This window comes from Neoarius graeffei, chromosome 13, assembly GCF_027579695.1.
Source record: "Neoarius graeffei isolate fNeoGra1 chromosome 13, fNeoGra1.pri, whole genome shotgun sequence".
In the NCBI taxonomy this organism is placed as follows: Eukaryota; Metazoa; Chordata; class Actinopteri; order Siluriformes; family Ariidae; genus Neoarius; species Neoarius graeffei.
The window spans coordinates 81,924,545-81,947,682 of record NC_083581.1 but is presented as its reverse complement, the minus strand read 5'-3'; the positions used below and the strand labels follow the sequence as shown (position 1 = coordinate 81,947,682).

General features: G+C 40.1%; 1 protein-coding gene across 2 annotated transcripts in view; it reads right to left on the bottom strand.

The window, feature by feature from the left end:
- The window catches only part of LOC132897209 (cadherin-4-like), a 99,400-nt gene extending 78,327 nt beyond the window's left edge, over window positions 1–21,073 (bottom strand). Inside the window, exon 1 of one of the 2 annotated variants that reach the window (XM_060938681.1) lies at window positions 20,919–21,073. In XM_060938681.1, the coding sequence (XP_060794664.1) occupies window positions 20,919–20,954 (36 nt within the window). In that variant the 5' untranslated portion in view covers window positions 20,955–21,073. Of the gene's footprint in view, window positions 1–20,825; window positions 20,847–20,918 lie in introns of those variants that run through there. The other variant, XM_060938682.1, reaches the window with a different exon arrangement.
- Between the last annotated feature and the right edge of the window lie 2,065 nt (window positions 21,074–23,138).

Sequence of the window (23,138 nt, the reverse complement as noted above, 5' to 3'; positions counted from 1 at the left end):
AACCTTTTCCAGCCTGATGAGCAACAACAACGCTTTTTCTGAGGTCCTCAGAAATCTCCTTTGTTTGTGCCATGATACACTTCCACAAACATGTGTTGTGAAGATCAGACTTTGATAGATCCCTGTTCTTTAAATAAAACAGGGTGCCCACTCTCACCTGATTGTCATCCCATTGATTGAAAACACCTGACTCTAATTTCACCTTCAAATTAACTGCTAATCCTAGAGGTTCACATACTTTTGCCACTCACAGATATGTAATATTGGATCATTTTCCTCAATAAATAAATGACCAAGTATAATATTTTTGTCTCATTTGTTTAACTGGGTTCTCTTTATCTACTTTTAGGACTTGTGTGGAAATCTGATGATGTTTTAGATCATATTTATGCAGAAATATAGAAAATTCTAAAGGTTTCACAAGCTTTCAAGTATCACTGTAATAATGAATTTTATTTGATCACCTAATTAATGTGATGTTGCATACGTCTACTTGAATTCGCTTGATATTTTATGTTTAATGTACAGTGGCATGAAAAAGTTTGGGCACCCTTACTGAAAATGTCTGTTACTGTGAATAGTTAAGTGAGCAGAAGATGAACTGATCACCAAAAGCCATAAAGGTAAAGACGACATTTCTATTCAGCATTTTCTGCAATATTTGTGTTATTTTTGTTTTGTACAATTGGAGAGTGAAAAAAGAAAAGGAACGCCATGTGAAAGTTTGGGCACCCCAATAAATTTGAGTTTTCAAGTAACTTTTTATCAAGGTTCCAGACCTTAATTAGCTTATTGAGCTGTGGCTTGTTCAAATTCTTCATTAGGAAAGGTCAGATGATGCAGATTTCAAAGCTGTATAAATTATCTGACTCCTCAAACTTGTCCCTAAAATCAACAGCCATGGGCTCCTCTAAGCAACTCCCTCGCATTCTGAATAATAAGATAATTGATGCTCACAAAGCAGGAGAAAGCTACAAGAACATAGCAAAGTGTTTTCAGGTAGCTGTTTCCTCAGATTGTAATGCTATTAAGAAATATCAGTTAACAGAAACAGTGGCGATCAAGGTGAGGTCTGGAAGATGAAGAAAACTTTCTGAAAAAACTGCTCGTTGGATTGCTAGAAAGGCAAATAAAAACCCGTTTGACTGCAAAAGACCTTCAGAAAGATTGAGCAGACCCTGGAGTGGTGGTGCACTGTTCTACTATGCAGCGACACCTGAACAAATATGACCTTCATGAGAGAGTCATCAGAAGAAAACCTTTCCTGCATCCTAGCCACAAAATTCAGCGTCTGAAGTTTGCAAATGAACATCTAAATAAGCCTGATGCATTTTGGAAACAAGTCCTGTTGACTGATGAAATCAAAATAGAACTTTTTGGCCACAATGTGCAAAGGTATGTTTGGAGAAAAAAGGGTGCCAATTTCTAGGAAGAGAACACCTCTCCAACTCTGAAGCATGGGTGTGGATCCATCATGCTTTGGGGTTGTGTTGCAGCCAGTGGCACAGGGCACATTTCATTGGTCGAGGGAAGCATGGATTCAAATAAATACCAGCAAATTCTGGAAGCAAACATTACATCATCTGTAAAAAAGTTGAAGTTAAAAAGAGGACGGGTCCTACAATAAGATGATGATGCAAAACAGACCTCAAAATCTACAAATGGAATACCTCAAGAGGCATACGCTGAAGGTTTTGCCATGGCCCTCATAGTCCCCTGACCTAAACATCATTGAAAATCTGTGGATAGATCTCAAAAGATGGCAGCACAGTGGTGTAGTGGTTAGCGCTGTCACCTCACAGCAAGAAGGTCCGGGTTCGAGCCCCGTGGCCGGCAAGGGCCTTTCTGTGTGGAGTTTGCATGTTCTCCCCACGTCCGCGTGGGTTTCCTCCGGGTGCTCCGGTTTCCCCCACAGTCCAAAGACATGCAGGTTAGGTTAACTGGTGACTCTAAATTGACCGTAGGTGTGAATGTGAATGGTTGTCTTTGTCTATGTGTCAAGTTGTACCCCGCCTTTCGCCCATAGTCAGCTGGGATAGGCTCCAGCTTGCCTGCGACCCTGTAGAACAGGATAAAGCGGCTAGAGATAATGAGATGAGATCTCAAAAGAGCCACGTATGCAAGACAGCCCAAGAAACTTGTATAACTGGAAGCCTTTTGCAAGGACGAATGTGTGAAAATCCCCCAGGTAAGAACTGAAAGATTATTAGCTGGCTACAAAAAGTGTTTACAAGCTGTGATACTTGCCGAAGGGGGTGCTAATCATGCAGGGTGCCCAAACTTTTGCTTTGGGCCCTTTTCCATTTTTGTAATTTTGAAAATGTAAAAGATGAAAATAAAAATTGTTTTTGCTTAAAATATAAAAGGGAATGAGTCATCTTTAACTTTATGCCTTTTGAAGATCATTTCATCTTCAACTTGCTTAACTGTTCACAGTAACAGCAATTTTGACCAGGGGTGCCCAAACTTTTGCATACCACTGTATGGGGACAGAAGACATATTTCTGAAATATTGTTTTATTCCTACAAAACAATAGTTCAAAATTATTAGGACTGTTACAATTAATGTGTAGTAAAATATTAACCCTCACAGACGGAAAGAAAATAAAAAGGTTGAAAAGGTTTGTATGGATTTATTTTAAATATCCATTGGGGGTGTCAGGAATTTTGCCAAACATTGCCATGTAATTCTGTTTCTGATAGAAAATACAAGAAGAGAAATGTCATGGGACATAACACATTTAGTTTGATGTTTCTGTATAATCACTACAAAGACAAGTTTCACAATGTTGCTGTTCTTGGCCGTAAACCCATGAATAATGTCATAAAACAAATAATGTCATGTCTGAGTAGCTCTGCACTTGCTCTTGAGCAACTATTTTTTTTATTAGTCATGCAAGATTTCATGTTCAATTTCTTTTCATTAAAAGGATGTTACCAGATTAATAAACAGTACCAGTTTTACAGAATAGCTATTCATTAATTATTTTCTAAACTCTAATGAGTCCTTCAAAGTTGAAACTTAATATCCGTTATGAAAAAAGGTGTCATTTATGTTACTTTTTACATTTTGTAATTAAATTATTCACTTTGTTACGGCATGGGCTCGTTCACACACCGCAACATAAGAAGGGGGACGCAACACAAGGGTTTAAAGTTCAAACAAAATTACATTTATTAACCAATACAAAATATAACAACTCAAAAGTGTCTAGGGTATGAATGTGATGGTCGTGCCTGAGTGGATGTGTGTTTGTGTTAGTATATGGTAAATGTGGAGGCAAAGAAAAAGAGAGGGGGGAGAAAAAGAGCAAAAAGCCAGAAAACAGAAGGACAACAAAGACTGCCCACACAAAGAATAAAAGTGCCTACCAGAGAGGGAGAGAGACCCCAGCTTATAGGCCGTACCACCTACACAGGTGTACTTAATGATCTAGCCTAATCAGTCAGGCCCAGACCTACCCGTGCACTGGCAGACTGGTGCCTGAAGGGGGCCCAAGGGGTCATCACAACTTTCAATTTCTCTAAATACCTGTAGAGAATAATGAAGGTACTTTTCCAACAGGCCTCAACGATGAAGGTTTTATTTGTAAATTAATCGATAAGAAATTTGCGGTTCATGAAAATCCCATGATTTCAGACAGTATTCGTATCCCACTCCTGAGTGTGTGCAGATCCGCACATAAAAAAAAGTAAGGTAACTTTAACTTTCAATCATATATTTTGCATGGATTACCACACTCTTACATCTGAATATACTGTTGAGTTTAAATTGTTTATTTTTAGAATGTTTTAGCAGACTTTATCAGACACCCTGAGGGTGCTTTGGGGTCTTGATCAAGGTCAGGGTTGAAAAATACCATCAAGACCATTTTGTGAAATCCAGTTGTTTACTGTGTGGTTATGAGGGAAAGGAAGTTTAAATACCATGATTTATTTATTTTAAAAAAATGGAGGATGAAAGTTGGCTGAGACACAAAACAATTTAAAATTACAAATTTCCTTGTGTGATGTGCTTACTGTGCATGATCACCTGGATATAGTGTAAATCTTTTTTTCTCTTCTCTTTTCATGTGAGACCATTTTCTTTTCATCTCACTTAATTCATATCTAATTTAGCTTTTCTGTATTTTGTCGATCTTTTCATATGTTTTTGCATTGTTAAATAATATATAGGATGTTATTAATGGCACAGCCATAGACAGGAGTCAAAAAGAATAAAAAGTTTACTTCTATATCTGAGAGTCTCTTTTTTGACATGTATTCATTATTTCAGTGCTATGAGATTTGTCTTTTATGCAGTTTAGTGGGCATCAGAAACTATAAATCAGCTGTATTATGCATACTGCATTTCTGAAACTTTTGTAAATTTGGCAAATTTTTAAACTTGGTTTGGTTTATGCAAAACTTTACTGTCAGATCAATAAACAAGGCCCAATGTGTTTATGTTTGTAAATTATCAATAAATAAATGATGAAGGTTTAATAGATGAAAAATTCTGTTTTGGGCAAAATACCAAATAAACTTAATAAGATTAAAATCATACTGTATTTTAATAAAATGACATGTAATGGAATGTCAAAGGGAGTGGTGCTGCTTTTAGTTTGTTCAGTAAATCACACACACCCACTCAAAGTTTTTGAACATGTTGAGTGATTATTTGTCACTACTGGCAATTAAATAAGGAAAGACATTAAACCAGTGTTACACCAAGTCTCCCATCCCTCTTTGTATTTCAGAACTTGCTCATCTTCCACTCTCAGTGAAACTCTAAATGAGTGCTTTATTAAAGGCCAGTGAACTTGTTTCAGGAAGCTGTAAGACTGCCAGTTACAGTCAGTCAAGACTTGCCTTAACTCATTATCTGATATAAAAACAGTGTGAGTATCAGCTATAAAGACCGTAAATAACCTGTGCACAAGTGCCTCATTTGAGTGATCCAGATTGCCCTTTTCCTATTAAATCTAGATTTTTTCCCCAATAAAATAAAAAAGTCACTCACATTTATTATTTCTTTATTATTATAAAAGTTTTATATTGAATAGCTAAATACAGTAGGACTGAGAACTATATTACATTCCATTACCTTACGGTAGGTTTTACCTTAGGTCTCTAAAGGGCAAATTTGTTTTATATATAAATAAATTGTTCTCCTCTCCTTGGAGAAGAGGTGAGAGAAAAAACTCCAAACCCACTGACTAGGAGACAACTGCTTAGCCAAGTAGCTAACTTGTATGACCCAATAGGTCTCGCAACACCTGCCAAACAAAAGGGAGCCATTCTAGTCAGAAGAGCTTATCAAGAAGCTGGAGGCAAAACTCTGACACGAGACACATGGGACAAACCTCTGTCTGAAAGACTGAGAGAAGTAGTCATCCACCTGTTTGAGGAATATACAGTTAGGTCCATATATATTTGGACACTGACACAAATTTTCTTTTTTTACCTGTTTACTGAAAAATATTCAAGTTATAGTTATATAATGGACATGGGCATAAAGTCCAGACTTTCAGCTTTCATTTGAGGGTATCCACATTAAAATTGGATGAAGGGTTTAGGAGTTTCAGCTCCTTAACATGTGCTGCCCTGCTTTTAAAGGGACCAAAAGTAATTGGACAATTGACTCAAAGGCTATTTCATGGGCAGGTGTGGGAAATTCCTTCGTTATGTCATTCTCAATTAAGCAGATAAAAGGCCTGGAGTTGATTTGAGGTGTGGTGCTTGCATTTGGAAGATTTTGCTGTGAAGAAAACATGCAGTCAAAGGATCTCCCCATGCAGGTAAAATAAGCCATCCTTAAGCTGCGAAAACAGAAAAAAACCCATCTGAGAAATTGCTACAATATTAGGAGTGGCAAAATCTACAGTTTGGTACATCCTGAGAACGAAAGAAAGCACTGGTGACCTCATCAATGCAAAAAGACCTGGACGCCCACAGAAGACAGTGGTGGATGATTGCAGAATAATTTCCATGGTGAAGAGAAACCCCTTCACAACAGCCAACCAAGTGAACAATACTCTCCAGGAGGTAGGCGTATCAATATCCAAATCTACCATAAAGAGAAGACTACATGAAAGTAAATACAGAGGGTTCACTGCACGGTGCAAGCCACTCATAAGCCTCAAGAATAAAAAGGCTAGATTGGACTTTGATAAAAAAACATCTAAAAAAGCCAGCACAGTTCTGGAAGAACATTCTTTGGACAGATGAAACCAAGATCAACCTCTATCAGAATGATGGAAAGAAAAAAGTATGGTGAAGGCATGGCACAGCTCATGATCCAAAGCATACCACATCATCTGTAAAACACGGCGGAGGCAGTGTGATGGCTTGGGCATGCATGGCTGCCAGTGGCACTGGGTCACTAGTGTTTATTAATGATGTGACACAGGACAGAAGCAGCCGGATGAATTCTGAGGTATTCAGAGACATACTGTGTGCTCAAATCCAGCCAAATGCAGCCAAACTGATTGGTCAGCCTTTCATAATACAGATGGACAATGACCCAAAACATAAAGCCAAAGCAACCCAGGAGTTTATTAAAGCAAAGAAGTGGAATATTCTTGAATGGCTAAGTCAGTCACCTGATCTCAACCCAATTGAGCATGCATTTCACTTGTTAAAGACTAAACTTCAGACAGAAAGGCCCACAAACAAACAGCAACTGAAAACCGCTGCAGTAAAGGCCTGGCAGAGCATTAAAAAGGAGGAAAGACAGCGTCTGGTGATGTCCATGAGTTCAAGACTTCAGGCAGTCATTGCCAATAAAGGGTTTAACCAAGTATTAGAAATGAACATTTTATTTACAATTATTTAATTTGTCCAATTACTTTTGAGCCCCTGAAATGAAGGGATTGTATTTAAATAAATGCTTTAGTTCCTCACATTTTTATGCAATCATTTTGTTCAACCCACTGAATTAAAGCTAAAAGTCTGAACTTCAACTGCATCTGAATTGTTTTGTTCAAAATTCATTGTGGTAATGTACAGAACCAAAATTAGAAAAAATGTCTCTGTCCAAATATTTATGGACCTAACTGTACATGGCTAAACCAAATAACCTTCCACAGAAGCCTCACACCAGTCAAAAGGATTGGCGGACCCTGGGGGATAACATTCTCTGATGGAAGTGACCAGAGCTATGGATCTGTTGCATACTTCAGATGGAAGACCGAACAAGGGATCCTGGTCCAGCTGGTCGAGTCCAAAGCAAAGCTCACACCACTTGACCAAAAGGGAGAACCAGTGAAGGCTGAGGTCTGTGGTGCTGTCTACGCTGCAAGACTCAGAAAATACATTGAGAAGCACAGTCGAATGCAAGTTGAATGTTGGCTCCATCTGTTGGACAGTCAAACTATGCTGGGAGCAATCCAAAGCGAGAGCTGTGGGTTCCAGACCTTTTTCGCAAACAGAGTTGGAGAGATCCAGAAGCCCACATCTATTGAAGACTGGAGGTGGATTCCAGGTGAGCAAAACATTGCTGACCTCATAACAAGGAGGAGCAACCCAGAAGACCTCAGAGAGGGCTCTGTGTGGCAAAATGGACCAGAGTTTCTGAAACGACCTGTGGAAGAATGGCCGACAAAGTCAGATAAAGACATTGCTGCACAGGCCAAAGGAGGTATAAACAAGCTCCAAAGGAAATGTTTCACAGCAGCACTGACCCGAGCACAGGTGAAAATGTTTCCAACCTCTGCTCCAGCCAAGACTGACCAAAGCAAGGACTTGCAAAGCGGCCTTAGTGGAGAACAACACCAAATCCAAGTCCGGAGACCACCTGCTGGTTCTGCAGTAAGAAAAAATCCTTGACATCAGCAGATTCAGTAGTTTAACCAAGCTGACCAGAGTCATTGCCTGAGTGTGGAGAGCTGCCACAAAGTGGAGAAAAGTGCTGGCCAGAACCTCAACCACAAGTAAGCCAAAGGGGGAGAGAATTCCTTCAGCCCAAAAGATCAGGTCCAGAGCCAAAGAAGCTGCACTTACTATCAGAGAGTGTGAAGATGCGCTCAGGGACCTCTTCCTTGTGGCTCAGGAGGAGGTAACCTTTCCAGACACCACACTCAACAGACTTGCTGTGGTAAGGGATGAAAACACCGGACTTTTGCTCTGTGGAGGAAGGTTCCAAATCTTTAATGAAGAAAAAACTGCAGTCCTGATCTGACCTTGCACATCATGGATATCTACTCTTCTAGCTCAAGAAGCCCACAACACAAATAATGAAGAAATTGCAGGTACACTCCTCTGGATGAGAAGGAAAGCCTGGGTGGTAAGAGGCTGGAGACTAGCTCAAAAAAGATTGTTGATAACTGTGTGCCATGCAGAAAAGTGAAGGCCAGAAGATGCCAGCAGATCATGAGTGAGCTTTCACCTGAAAGAATAACACCAGCCAATCCATTCGAGTACACAACAGTGGACTTATTTGGACTTTATGAAGTGAAGGATGAGGTGAGAGAGAAGGTGAAGCTCAAAGTGTGGGGAATTGTCTTCTGCTGCATGGCATCCAGAGCTATGCACACAGACCTCGTCAGTGACCAGTCAGCTGAAGGCTTCTTGTTAGCCTACCAGTGGTTCACAGCACTGAGAGGGCGTCCACGGAAACTGTGGTCGGATCCTGGAAAGAACTTTGTTGGAGCCAGACCTGCCCTCAAAGAGCTCTACATGTTTCTGGACCAACTGGAAAAGTCAAAGCTTGAAAATGAAGCCTCCAAACACGGCACAGAATGGAGCTGGAAAATCCATCCAGCAGACTCTCCTCACAGGAATGGAGCCACTGAAGCTGCTGTCCGCACTGTGAACTGGGCTTTGCACAATCTGGGAGGTAATGGAGTCTTCACATGGGGTGCCATCAACCAAAATACCTGCAACAGTTCTTCACAGGGATGTCAGATGGATAGTTGTCCTGCTTCCAGTTGAAGAGCAGCAACAAGATTGAAAATGGAACACGTGAATCCAGTACATTATGCAACTGGTGTGACCTCCTTGGGTTGAAGAACCAGGAGGTCAAGTGGGAGGTGTTGTGTCAGATTTCAATTCATTTCTCATGAGCACTCACAAGGCACTCCAAATCAACGGGGGGACCACGCACAAGATAGTGGTGGAACCCAAACCCTCAGCAAGTGGTTTTAGAGGGACCATATTCACCTGTGCACCCACTGGGAAAGCATGGTAGGAAATGTATGGACAAAGCCCAGTTAGCCTTTCACCTGCTCCTGGAAATATGGAATGACCACAACTCCAGATCAACCTCAAGACGCAACTGATAGGAAAAAAAAAAAACTTAAAATGTGGAAGATGCGATGAGGTCACGCTTCATCATGACTGTTTGTTAATTTTAAGTAAACGTGGTTTAAATTGGAAAATTTATGCTAATTTAAACTTATTGTTGAAAAATTTACTTTGTTGAGAATGTATTTGAATTGTTGAAAATTTCTTAATTTAATAGTAATATGATACTTTAAGTTTGTCTATTGTTACTTTAACCATTAACTGACTTGAGGCCTTAATTTGAATGACTTTGTTTGAGGGAAAATGTTTATTTCATTCATTTTGAGACAAATACTTTTTTTTGTTGTTTACCCTGAAGGTTATCAACTTATTCAATACTATCCAATTTCATCATCTGATGATGTCCACTGAAACTAAAACCCTCTTTAAGAAAATAAAAATCAAGGAATAAGAAGAATTAACTTGTCCATTGCATCCTTCAATGGTTGATCAGGCAGTTTTCAAGTTTGGGCAGAGTTGTGGTCACAAAAAGCACAGAACTTGAAATAAATAAATAAATAAATAAATAAAATGAGGTACATAGTCATATAACCAATAAGAGATGTTTTACTGAATATGCACAGACTAACAATAGGACAAGATATCCAAAAATCAAACCTTTCAGACTTGCACTTTCATCAACTAAACCTAACCCTAGAAAATCTACAATTGTAATGGGTATGACATTTTGACCATTTGGAGCAAAAATACTGCAGCAAAAGAATCACAGGTGAAGTAACATTTTCTCATTTACCATTGTCTGTCTCTGGTTTTAATCACTACAATGAGACCTAGCCAAAAACACGGGGGAGGGGGAACATCAAGTCAGATAAACCAAATCAACAAGAGAAATCATGGAATTAAGTGGTAAATTAAAAAAAAAAAAGTTTAAAGAGAAACAAATACAAAATATTTCATATTTTAAATTCTTTAAAAGAATTATTTACATAAGTGTTTTACTGGGAAATACACCACTCATATTTTTCATATGAGCTACATCCAGGACAGATGTAGCAATTTTGGAGAACCAAAATTGTGACATAAATCTCTGTCACTCGTGAGGAAATCAATGAATTGTTTTGGTAAATTAGGGTTCTTTTTCTTTGTGAATATACTCATGAAACTTGTGATATCCATTCACCACCTGAAGAGAAACTTCATATCTTTGCACAACTGTGAAATATCCTCCGTATACTACAACCCCGATTCCAAAAAAGTTGGGACAAAGAACAAATTGTAAATAAAAACGGAATGCAATGATGTGGAAGTTTCAAAATTTCATATTTTATTCAGAATAGAACATAGATGGCATATCAAATGTTTTAAACTGAGAAAATGTATCATTTAAAGAGAAAAATTAGGTGATTTTAAATTTCATGACAACACACCTCAAAAAAGTTGGGACAAGGCCATGTTTCCCACTGTGAGACATCCCCTTTTCTCTTTACAACAGTCTGTAAACGTCTGGGGACTGAGGAGACAAGTTGCTCAAGTTTAGGGATAGGAATGTTAACCCATTCTTGTCTAATGTAGGATTCTAGTTGCTCAACTGTCTTAGGTCTTTTTTGTCGTATCTTCCGTTTTATGATGCGCCAAATGTTTTCTATGGGTGAAAGATCTGGACTGCAGGCTGGCCAGTTCAGTACCCGGACCCTTCTTCTACGCAGCCATGATGCTGTAATTGATGCAGTATGTGGTTTGGCATTGTCATGTTGGAAAATGCAAGGTCTTCCCTGAAAGAGATGTCATCTGGATGGGAGCATATGTTGCTCTAGAACAGGGGTCATCAAACTATGGCCCGTGGGCCGACTCTGGCCTGCCACCACCCCCCTTTGACCGGCCCCCCCAGCCCCTCTGCCCCCCACCACTTGAACCGGCCCTATGAGGCAATCCCCAAAAGTGGTCATGGCCTATTTTTTTTAATTGCTTTTTGGCAAATAATAACAACATGTCTGCATCTTGTATTTTGCTGATTTTATCAATTAAAATTGATATTTAGTTATAAAATGAACTACTCATATTTTCCGAATTTGTGTCATATGCTCGCGATCAAGCAGTGACAGGCAGCGCACGCGCAGAGAACTGTCAGTGTTCAGGACAGCAAAATGGCTAGCGGTCAGCGAAAAGCTGACAGAGAGTGCAGAGTTTTTAAAAGAACAGTGGACCACCGATTATTTTTTCGTTCAGTGTAAGGACCGTGCAGTTTGTCTTGTATGTAAAGAAAGTGTGTCGGTTTTCAAAGAATATAATCTGCGTCATCACTACGAAACCTGCCACAAAGAGTATGCTAGTTTGCGAGGGCAAACAAGAGAAGAGAGGATTCGGAGGATGAAATGCGGACTGGCTGCACAACAGAATGTATTCCTTCACCAAACCCAGATCAACCAGGCTGCTGTCTGAGCTAGCTATAAGGTAGCTCACCTACTAGCTACCCATGGAAAGCCGTTTACTGATGGGGACTTTGTTAAAGTATGCATGCTTGCTGTGGCCGAGGAGGTGTGTCCCGACAAGAAGGATGCGCTCAATGCGGTGAGTCTCTCCGCACCTACTATGACCAGGCGAACCGAAGATTTGGGGGACAACGTGTATGACCAGCTGAATATGAGAGCATCAGAATTCGAGTTTTTTGCTTTGGCCATGGATGAGAGCAATGACGTGCAGGACACAGCACAACTGCTGTGACCTATTGATCTATTGCTCATATTATTATAATTTCACTGTTTTTTAAAATGTATTTATTTTATAGGCCTATTTATTTGACCTTTATTAAGTGCTGCACACAATTATTATTAATAATATCAACAGGCCTACCTACAATTTATAATTTTCCACTCACCTTTGCCAGTGTCAATCACCTCAACTAGGCAGATGTTTCTTACCTTGACAGCTTTGATATTTTTATTAGAAAATAAATAAATTGAATATCTGTGGTATTTCAAATTAAAACAAAGTGTGAAGACTCAATGACTACTTTTGCAAACCACTAGTAAAGATAAACAAATATGTGCCAGTAATCAAGTGTTGATATAGTAGTGGGGATGGCTGTGCTAGGCTAGTAATCTCTACTACACAATGAGGCCTGCTGGTGGTCATATTTGTCTGGGTCATACAATTATATGTTATATAGCTGACCCGACCCCGGCCCCCCATCACAGTCAGGAACAACAATGTGGCCCCCAGAGAAAAAAGTTTGGTGACTCCTGCTCTAGAAGCTGGATATACCTTTCAGCATTGATGGTGTCTTTCCAGATGTGTAAGCTGCCCATGCCACATGCACTAATGCAACCCCATACCATCAGAGATGCAGGCTTCTGAACTGAGCGCTGAAAACAACTTGGGTCGTCCTTCTCCTCTTTAGTCCGAATGACACGGCGTCCCTGATTTCCATAAAGAACTTCAAATTTTGATTCGTCTGACCACAGAACAGTTTTCCACTTTGCCACAGTCCATTTTAAATGAGCCTTGGCCCAGAGAAGACGTCTGCGCTTCTGGATCGTGTTTAGATACGGCTTCTTCTTTGAACTATAAGAGTTTTAGCTGGCAACGGCGGATGGCACGGTGAATTGTGTTCACAGATAATGTTCTCTGGAAATATTCCTGAGCCCATTTTGTGATTTCCAATACAGAAGCATGCCTGTATGTGATGCAGTGCCGTCTAAGGGCCCGAAGATCACGGGCACCCAGTATGGTTTTCCAGCCTTGACCCTTACGCACAGAGATTCTTCCAGATTCTCTGAATCTTTTGATGATATTATGCACTGTAGATGATGATATGTTCAAACTCTTTGCAATTTTACACTGTCGAACTCCTTTCTGATATTGCTCCACTATTTGTCGGCGCAGAATTAAGGGGATTGGTGATCCTCTTCCCATCTTTACTTCTGAGAGCCGCTGCCACTCCAAGATGCTCTTTTTATACTCAGTCATGTTAATGACCTATTGCCAATTGACCTAATGAGTTGCAATTTGGTCCTCCAGCTGTTCCTTTTTTGTACCTTTAACTTTTCCAGCCTCTTATTGCCCCTGTCCCAACTTTTTTGAGATGTGTTTCTGTCATGAAATTTCAAATGAGCCAATATTTGGCATGAAATTTCAAAATGTCTCACTTTCGACATTTGATATGTTGTCTATGTTCTATTGTGAATACAATATCAGTTTTTGAGATTTGTAAATTATTGCATTCTGTTTTTATTTACAATTTGTACTTTGTCCCAACTTTTTTGGAATCGGGGTTGTACATAGGCATGAGTATTTTACTAGGAAAAAATGTCACTCGTGTGTGTCTACACACAAACACACATATACTCTGTGTGTGTGTGTGTGTATACACAAATACAGGTGCTGGTCATATAATTAGAATATCATGAAAAAGTTGATTTATTTCAGTAATTCCATTCAAAAAGTGAAACTTGTATATTATATTCATTCATTACACACAGACTGATATATTTCAAATGTTTATTTCTTTTCATTTTGATGATTATACCTGACAACTAATGAAAATCCCAAATTCAGTATCTCAGAAAATTAGAATATTACTTAAGACCAATACAAAAAAAGGATTTTTAGAAATGCTGGCCAACTGAAAAGTATGAGCATGTACAGCACTCAATACTTAGTTGGGGCTCCTTTTGCCTGAATTACTGCAGCAATGTGGCGTGGCATGGAGTCGATCTGTCTGTGGCACTGCTCAGGTGTTATGAGAGCCCAGGTTGCTCTGATAGTGGCCTTCAGCTCTTCTGCATTGTTGGGTCTGGCGTATCGCATCTTCCTCTGCACAATACCCCATAGATTTTCTATGGGGTTAAGGTCAGGCGAGTTTGCTGGCCAATTAAGAACAGGGATACCATGGTCCTTAAACCAGGTACTGGTAGCTTTGGCACTGTGTGCAGGTGCCAAGTCCTGTTGGAAAATGAAATCTGCATCTCCATAAAGTTGGTCAGGAGCAGGAAGCATGAGGTGCTCTAAAACTTCCTGGTAGACAGCTGCGTTGACCTTGGACCTCAGAAAACACAGTGGACCAACACCAGCAGATGACATGGCACCCCAAACCATCACTGACTGTGGAAACTTTACACTGGACATCAAGCAACATGGATTCTGTGCCTCTCCTCTCTTCCTCCAGACTCTTGGACCTTGATTTCCAAAGGAAATGCAAAATTTACTTTCATCAGAGAACCTAACTTTGGACGACTCAGCAGCAGTCCAGTCCTTTTTGTCTTTAGCCCAGGTGAGACGCTTCTGATGCCGTCTCTTGTTCAAGAGTGGCTTGACACAAGGAATGCGACAGCTGAAACCCGTGTCTTGCATACGTCTGTGCGTGGTGGTTCTTGAAGCACTGACTCCAGCTGCAGTCCACTCTTTGTGAATCTCACCCACATTTTTGAATGGGTTTTGTTTCACAATCCTCTCCAGGGTGCGGTTATCCCTATTGCTTGTACACTTTTTTCTACCACATCTTTTCCTTCCCTTCGCCTCTCTATTAATGTGCTTGGACACAGAGCTCTGTGAACAGCCAGCTTCTTTAGCAATGACCTTTTGTGTCTTGCCCTCCTTGTGCAAGGTGTCAATGGTCGTCTTTTGGACAACTGTCGAGTCAGCAGTCTTCCCCATGATTGTGTCGCCTACAGAACGAGACTGAGAGACCATTTAAAGGCCTTTGCAGGTGTTTTAAGTTAATTAGCTGATTAGAGTGTGGCACCAGGTGTCTTCAATATTGAACCTTTTCACAATATTCTAATTTTCTGAGATACTGAATTTGGGGTTTTCATTAGTTGTCACTTATCAAAATTAAAAGAAATAAACACTTGAAATATATCAGTCTGTGTGTAATGAAGGAATATAATATACAACTTTCACTTTTTGTATGGAATTACTGAAATAAATCAACTTTTTCATGATATTCTAATTATATGACCAGCACCTGTCTATACATACACACACTGTTTGGGAAAAGTATTCACCCCCTTTGGTGTTTGTCCTGTTTTGTAGCATTACAAGCTGGAAATAAAATGGATTTTTGGGGGGTTAGCACTATTTGATTTACACAATATGCCTATCACTTTAAAGGTGATTTTTTTTTTTAATTGTGACACAAACAATAATTAAGATTAAAAAAAAAAACAGAAATCTGGAGTGTGCATTGGTATTCATCCCCTTTTGTATGAAACCCCTAAATAAGAGCTGGTCCAACCAATTCACTTCACAAGTCACATAATTAGTTGATTAAGATCCACCTGTGTGCAATCAAAGTGTCACATGATCTGTCACATGATGTCTGTATAAATCAACCTGTTCTGGAAGGACCCTGACTCTAACACTACTAAGCAAGCAACATGAAAACCAAACAGGTCAGAGACAAAGTTGGGGAGAAGGATAGATCAGGATTGGGTAATAAAAATATCCCAAACTTGGAATATCCCACAGAGCTCCATTAAATCCATTATAGCAAAATGGAAAGAATATGGCACAACTACAAACCGGACAACAGAAGGCACCACCTACCAAAACTCACAGACCAGGCAAAGAGGGCATTAATCAGAGATGCAAAAAAGACACCAAAGAGAACACTGAAGGAGCTGCAAAGATCCACAGCGGAGATGGGAGTATCTGTCCATAGGACCACTTTAAGCCATACACTCCACAGAGTGGGACTTTATGGAAGAGTGGCCAGAAAAAACGTCATTGCTTAAGAAGACACGTCTGGAGTTTGCCCAGCAGCATGTGTCAGACTCCCCAAACACATGGAAGAAGATTCTCTGGTCAAATGAGACTAAAATTGATCTTTTTGGCCATCATGGGAAATGCCATGTGTGGCACAAACCCAACACCCTGAGAACACCATTCCTACAGTGAAGCATGGTGGTGGCAGCATCATGCTGTGGGGATGTTTTTCATCTGCAGGGACATGAAAGCTGGTCAGGACTGAAGGAAAGATGGATGGCATTAAATACAATTCTGGAGGAAAACCTGTTTGAGTCAGCCAGAGGTTTGAGACTGGGACGAAGGTTCATGTTCCAGCAGAACAATGACCTGAAACATACTGCTAAAGTTATAGATAGTTTTCACTGATGTCACGGCATTCCGGGGAACGCTCTCCAGCCGCCATCTTGTGGGGCAAACAAAACGGACCATCGCCATTACCGGCTACGTTATCTCGGACGAATTTATGAAGTTATATAGTCAGTTTTCTAAAATAAAGATCAATGTCGGCAAAATCAAGCAAACAGAAGTATATAGATACATTAGACGACATCTCACGACAACGGTATGCAGCCAAACTGGCCTTGATTGGGGGAATTGACCCCTACGAAGTGAACAAAGATGCATTTTCAAGTGACTATGCAGGGCTGCCAAAGCCTGAAACTGCCAAAGCCTGCTCCAAAGCCTGAAACTGACTTCATCAAACTTTAAAGGCTGTCTGATATATACAACTTTATATATTCTACAGCGCACCTTCTGGCAGATGCCACCTTTTTCACGGCTGAATCGCGCAGATCCGATTTTTTTTGGGGGGGCGTTGGAGTGTCTGATTATAATTTCAAAATAAATTCTGTATTAAAATTACTAAATAAGCAAATCCGTTACAGTCGATGAAACAGGAAGTATAAGGATGAGAAAAAAACAGTTTAAATCGGAAAGCTGCGCACATTTGCGCAGTCCTGCACACCGCTCGGGCTGCGCAAATGTGCACAGGTTTCCGATTTAAAATGTTTTTTTCTCATCCTTATACTTCCTGTTTCATGGACTGTAACGGATTTGCTTATTTAGTAATTTTAATACAGAATTTACTTTGAAATTATAATCAGACATTCCAACGCCCCCCCCTAAAAAAAAAAACGGATCTGTGTGATTCAGGCAGCATCCGCCAAAAGGCGCGCTGTTTGCATCCCAAACACAAATCAAATCATACAGAATAGACCTAAAATGTTTTTCAAAAATGACCCTTGCGTGAGTGAAGTGACAAGTTTCAAACAGAAACGTGACAAACGAGCGATATTAAGTGTACATTACAATGTAAACGTACACTCAGCGGTTCCAGTTAGGCATTCTCCAGAGATTGTTCACATGATGTTTTGGTTTCCAAAAACAAAAACTTAAACACAACTGATTGATTATTTAAACAACTTACCACTTATAAAATGATCGGCGCAGACTTTGCTGTGTTTGGAAGGCTGATAATCCTTGCGGTTGATTCTCGCAAGCCATAGATTTCTCCTTTGTATGCTGAGTTTCTTTGTTTGCTCGCCTTCGTGCTCCCGTACAGTGGGAATTCCATAAAAGCTCCGCTTGACTTCATCATCTGACCTATTACGACAGCCGTGAATACAACAGGTGTGCACCATTGCTAGTTTTAAATAGCCTGCTTGGGTTCTTTTGAAGACTTTGTACTCATGCATTACAATGTGTGCTCAGTCACCCGTATGGTAAGCTTGACCCGCAAGATGGCCGCCACTAGGGAATCCCCAACTTTGTGACGTCATGTGTAAACTATCTATACTGGAGTGGTTTAAAGGGAAAAATTTAAATGTCTTGGTCTAATCAAAGCCCAGACCGCAATCTAATTGATAGTCTGTGCCATAACTTGAAGATTGCTGTACACCAACACAACCCATCTAACTTGAAGGAGTTGGAGCAGTTTTGCCTTGAGGAATGGACAAAAATCCCAGTGGCTAGATGTGCTAAGCTAAAAGAGACATACCCCAAGACACTTGCAGCTGTAATTGCAGCAAAAGGTGGCTCTACAATGTATTGGCTTGGGGGGCTTATGCACACACTAGATTTCTGTTTTTTTTTTTTCCATCTTAATTATTGTTTGTGTCACAATAAAACAATGATTTTCACCTTTAAAAAGGTAGGCATGTTGTATAAATTAAATGGTGCTAACCCCCCAAAAATACATTTTTGTTCCAGCTTGTAATGTGACACAAAGGAGGATGAATACTTTTGCAAGATACTGTATTTATTTATAATGTATGTATGTATGTATGTATGTATGTATATTTGATGTGGTGCTAATGCTTAGTTTACACGTACCTGGGTATGTATAGAAACATAACCCCACCTCTCCATTTTCAAAAATATCCACGATTACACCAGACAGTTCTCCAAAATATCTGCATTTACACGGATCCGCATAGATACGCGGCCAAGCGCTATTATGAGCATGCCAAACATATCGGTGGCAGTATAAGGAGAAGCATAAAGCCATATTAGCCTATCAGAATCGTGAAAATACAAATGACATGACGGCGGTGGCGGCGACATTGGTAAGCAGCAAGCCTTTGTCTTGGTGGGAGGAAAAGTGCCTGAAAAACCGCGAAATAAAGCAGTTGTAGTCCTATTTGCAAATGCAAACAAACCAAAAGTGTTTGCAAATATGTAAAAAGGACGACCACCCGTGTTGCATCCATGAGACCATCAAACCAAAATATTGATCTGGAAAAACTTATACGTGCTTTCATCTCTAGTAGGGTTGACTACTGCAATGGCCTTTTCACAGGCCTGCCAAAAAAGGCCATCAAACAACTTCAGCTGGTTCAAAATACAGCGGCGAGGGTTCTCACACGAACAAAAAGAACAGAGCACATTACTCCAATTCTAAGGTCCCTTCACTGGCTTCCAGTAAGCTACAGAATTGACTTTAAAGTATTGCTGCTGGTGTACAAATCTCTAAATGGTACAGGGCCCAATTCCCTCTCTGATATGTTGCAGCGGCCTAACCCAATCAGATCTACCAGATCGCAGCAGCAAAATTTACTATTAAAACCTGTTGTTAAAACAAAGTGTGGTGAAGCAGCTTTTAGCTACTATGCAGTGCAGCTATGGAACCAACTCCCAGAGGACATCAAAAATGCTCCTGCTGTTGGCAGCTTCAAATCTAGGTTAAAGACCAAGCTGTTCTCAGATGCTTTCTGCTAACTGATAAATATCATCATCTTTACATGTTTTAAACTTTACTTAACTTTTATAGTCTCTGCATGTTTTAAATTTTACTTAACTTTTATTCTATTTTATTCTGCTGTTTTTACTGAACTTTTACTTCATTTTATTTCTACTATTGTTTAATTCTTATTTTTTTCTCTCTTCTTCCCCTTTATTTTATGTAATTTTATTTTCTATTGTTTACTGTTTTGCCTTTACCTCTGTAAAGCACATTGAACTGCCACTGTGTATGAAATGCGCTATAGAGTGCTTCGAGGTCAGCGCGAACCCAGCGGCGGCCATATTGGAAGTCAAAGCGCACTGTGTCAGTGCATTGTTGTTGTTCAGCGAAGCAAAAAGGGGTGACAATGCCGAATACGCGTGTCATTGTTGGCTGTAGTAGCCGGGGGGAAAAGGGTGGCAAAAGCTTCTACAGACTCCCTAAAGTCGTGACTAACCAGGGAATTGCAGCACAGGAGAAAAGCGAGCGGAGGAGACGACAGTGGCTGGCTGCCATTAACCGATCAAATTTAGGACAACTTGACTGTATCCGGATTTGTTCTTTTCACTTTGTGACCGGTAGGTTAAATTGTCTTGAATTTCATAGTTACGAAAATAAATGTGATACAAACTTTTCTTTTCTATGTACTTTCAGCAATGATTAATGGATATATTTGTCACATTAGGTAGCTTATGTCTACTGCAGTGCATTGTTGCATCAAATGGCATTTAAGATCTAGGCCTAGTAATGTTTATGTACACATGCTTTAGTTCACAAAATGGACTTGGGTGAAACACTAGATAGTTCACAAGATCGATGTATGTCACATGCGGCAACAAGCTGGGGTCAGCTTTCCATTCCTTCTCACTAACAGTGTATGGATCTACATTCCCAATGAAACATACCTTCTCAGCATAACGCTCCCGTGCCTGCTTATCCAAACTTTCACAGTAGTGCTCCATCACTTCAGATGTCTAAATTCTTAAAAAATCCAAGCTTCTAAGCCCTCTAACGCGGAAACGAATCGGTGAATGTGTACTCTATGAGCGCTCTGGAGCGAGTGACTTCCAAGATGGCCATGCAGACCGCAGTGTTACTATTTTTAGCATCATCTCGGAGCACTCTTGCCTTGCCGCAAATATTGTTCTGTGACGCATATCGTGACGTCAGGAAAACCTAAAACTCCGTTTTCTACTATTTACACGCAGGCATGAAAACGGAGTTTTCAGAAATCTCCACTTTGCCCGGAGTTTTCAAAGATATCCATTTTCAGTGACTGAAACCTCCGTTTACGTGTAAATGAGAGGTGCGACTGTATAAATAAATATGTGTCTTCATAGATATCCGTGTAAACAGAGCATAAGAAATGGTTCAATCACCGACCCCATCCCTCACCCAAAGTGTGAGACTGTGTGAAAGATAATTATGAATGAAAAAATGGTGCTTAAAAATTCTCAACTTAGTGGAGTTTGCCGGAGGCATTATAATGAACCATGTGCGTTGTGACGTTTCTAAATTTTCAGAGAAAAACAGTTCATGATAATGTGGCATGGAATTCATAAACCTGCATCAGAAACATTGATACTAAATTCTAAGCACATTTTTAAATGATTCATGAATAAAAACAACCCTGTACCTTCATGACAGAATCCAACCAGAATCTTGGCAAAAAAAAAAAAAAAAAGAGATGATTTGCAGTAATCAGAAGATAAGCACCATGAACACTCACCAGTGTGAGGATACATATGAAAGTCCATGTCTTCATCTTTGTAGCATCAACAAATACCGTATGGTAGACTGCGGAGTCTCCGGGCCAAAACCAGCAGGCTCAAGAACAGTTTCTTTCACCAGGCAGTCAGGAGGCTCAACTCCCTCCCTGTTCTGCCCCTCCTCCTCCTCCTCCTCCCTGCCACAGATTCTGCTCGCACACCCCCCTGCTCCTCCTTCAGCATCTGACGTGTCATCCTCACAGTTCCCCCCCAACACACACACCGTTCATGAACACACTGAACTCAGGGACTGCACATCTCACTTTCCCTCGCTCATTTGCACTATTCCGCACTACCTCACCTTAACAGCTGCTAGTTTATTGTTTATTCTGCTTGTTTCATGTTTACCTGCTTTACCTCAAGCGCCCTTGACTGTTTGTTTATACCAATTTACGTGTGTGTATATATTCTATATATGAGTGTTTAGTCTACGTCTAGTTCTTATCTAGAGTGTTTATACTGTTTTTTTTTCAATTATTCTATTTTTATTTTTATTTATTGCATTGCCTATTTGCACCGTGGGTCAGAGAGGACTGATATTTCATCTGTGCTGTATGTCGAGCATGTATAGCATATTTGACAAAGTTGACTTGACTTGACACGGAGCTGAAACTTCACCTTGCTCACACACCAGTCTCCTGTTACAGAAAGAGGAAGGAAAGTGTTTGTGCGCGTGCATGTATCAAATTATGCCTGTTGGGCGTGTCGGTGTGCGTTCATGTTTAAACTAAGCAGAGCAAGCTTAGTTGATGTATTGTCATCAAAACCAGTGACATTCTGAACGGGATCATTTTTCGGGACAAGTTTTGGTAATGTGAGAACATTTTCTGCACCTAGCAATTTTTTTTTAAATACAGGAGCAAATATGGTTTTACCTGAAACATTACAGAGAGAGAGAAATTTACCTTCCTGAAGTGTTTTATTCCTTTTACATTCTTTTTTACCATTCTTGCCTGCGACCCTGTAGATCAGGATAAAGCGGCTAGAGGAGATGAGACATTTTTTTTTTTTTAAATCACACTTTTATGACAGGTTTTATGCATTAATAGTTTCATGTAATGCAGAGCATCCATGAAGTAAGTTAGCAATTATAGCAGCAATAAACTGTTGGTCCCTCACCAAGATCTCATTTTTCCTCCTTTGAATTTAATGTTAAGTGGCTGTGTCATGTCCACACACGTTTGCACTCTGAACATGCAGTGTGCGCCGCAAAGACTAATTACTCTGCACCTGTTCCTGATCAAAGTGCAATCATGGCACGTGCTGATAAGGACTCCGCCAGCACACAGATTTTGCAAAATGCACACATTGTACCCAGTATCTCACATGTACCAACCCTTATAGTGTTTTGTGCTTCTCTGGCTATCAAAACTATTTTCCGTTTACCTTGACTCTGATTTGTGATTGCCTCTGGTACTCTGTTTGCGCCTCATACGACTTTTGCCTACTTTATGACCCTGCCCTTGTTTCATGTTTTTTTGTACCATTTACATGCCTGTAAAGAAACTCTTCCTGCAGTTACAGTGGTGCTTGAAAGTTTGTGAACACTTGAGAATTTTTTATATTTTTGTATAAATATGACCAAAAAACATCAGATTTTCATACAAGTCCTAAAAGTAGATAAAGAGAACCCAGTTAAACAAATGAGACAAACATATTATACTTGGTCATTTATTTATTGAGGAAAATGATCCAATATTACATGTCTGTGAGTGGCAAAAGTATGTGAACCTTTGCTTTCAGTATCTGGTGTGACCCCCTTGTGCAGCAATAACTGCAACTAAACGTTTGCGGTAACTGTTGATCAGTCCTGCACACCGGCTTGGAGGAATTTTAGCCCGTTCCTCCGTACAGAACAGCTTCAACTCTGGGATGTTGGTGGGTTTCCTCACATGAACTGCTCGCTTCAGATCCTTCCACAACATTTCCATTGGATTAAGGTCAGGACTTTGACTTGGCCATTCCAAAACATTCACTTTATTCTTCTTTAACCATTCTTTGGTAGAACGACTTGTGTGCTTAGGGTCGTTGTCTTGCTGCATGACCCACCTTCTCTTGAGATTCAGGCCCTGTCCACATGGGAATGGATTCAGGTGAATCTGATAAAATTGTTTATTGTTTCGGCCTGGTGTCCACACGGCACCGGCGTTTTGGATGCCCCAAAACGAAATCTTTTGAGA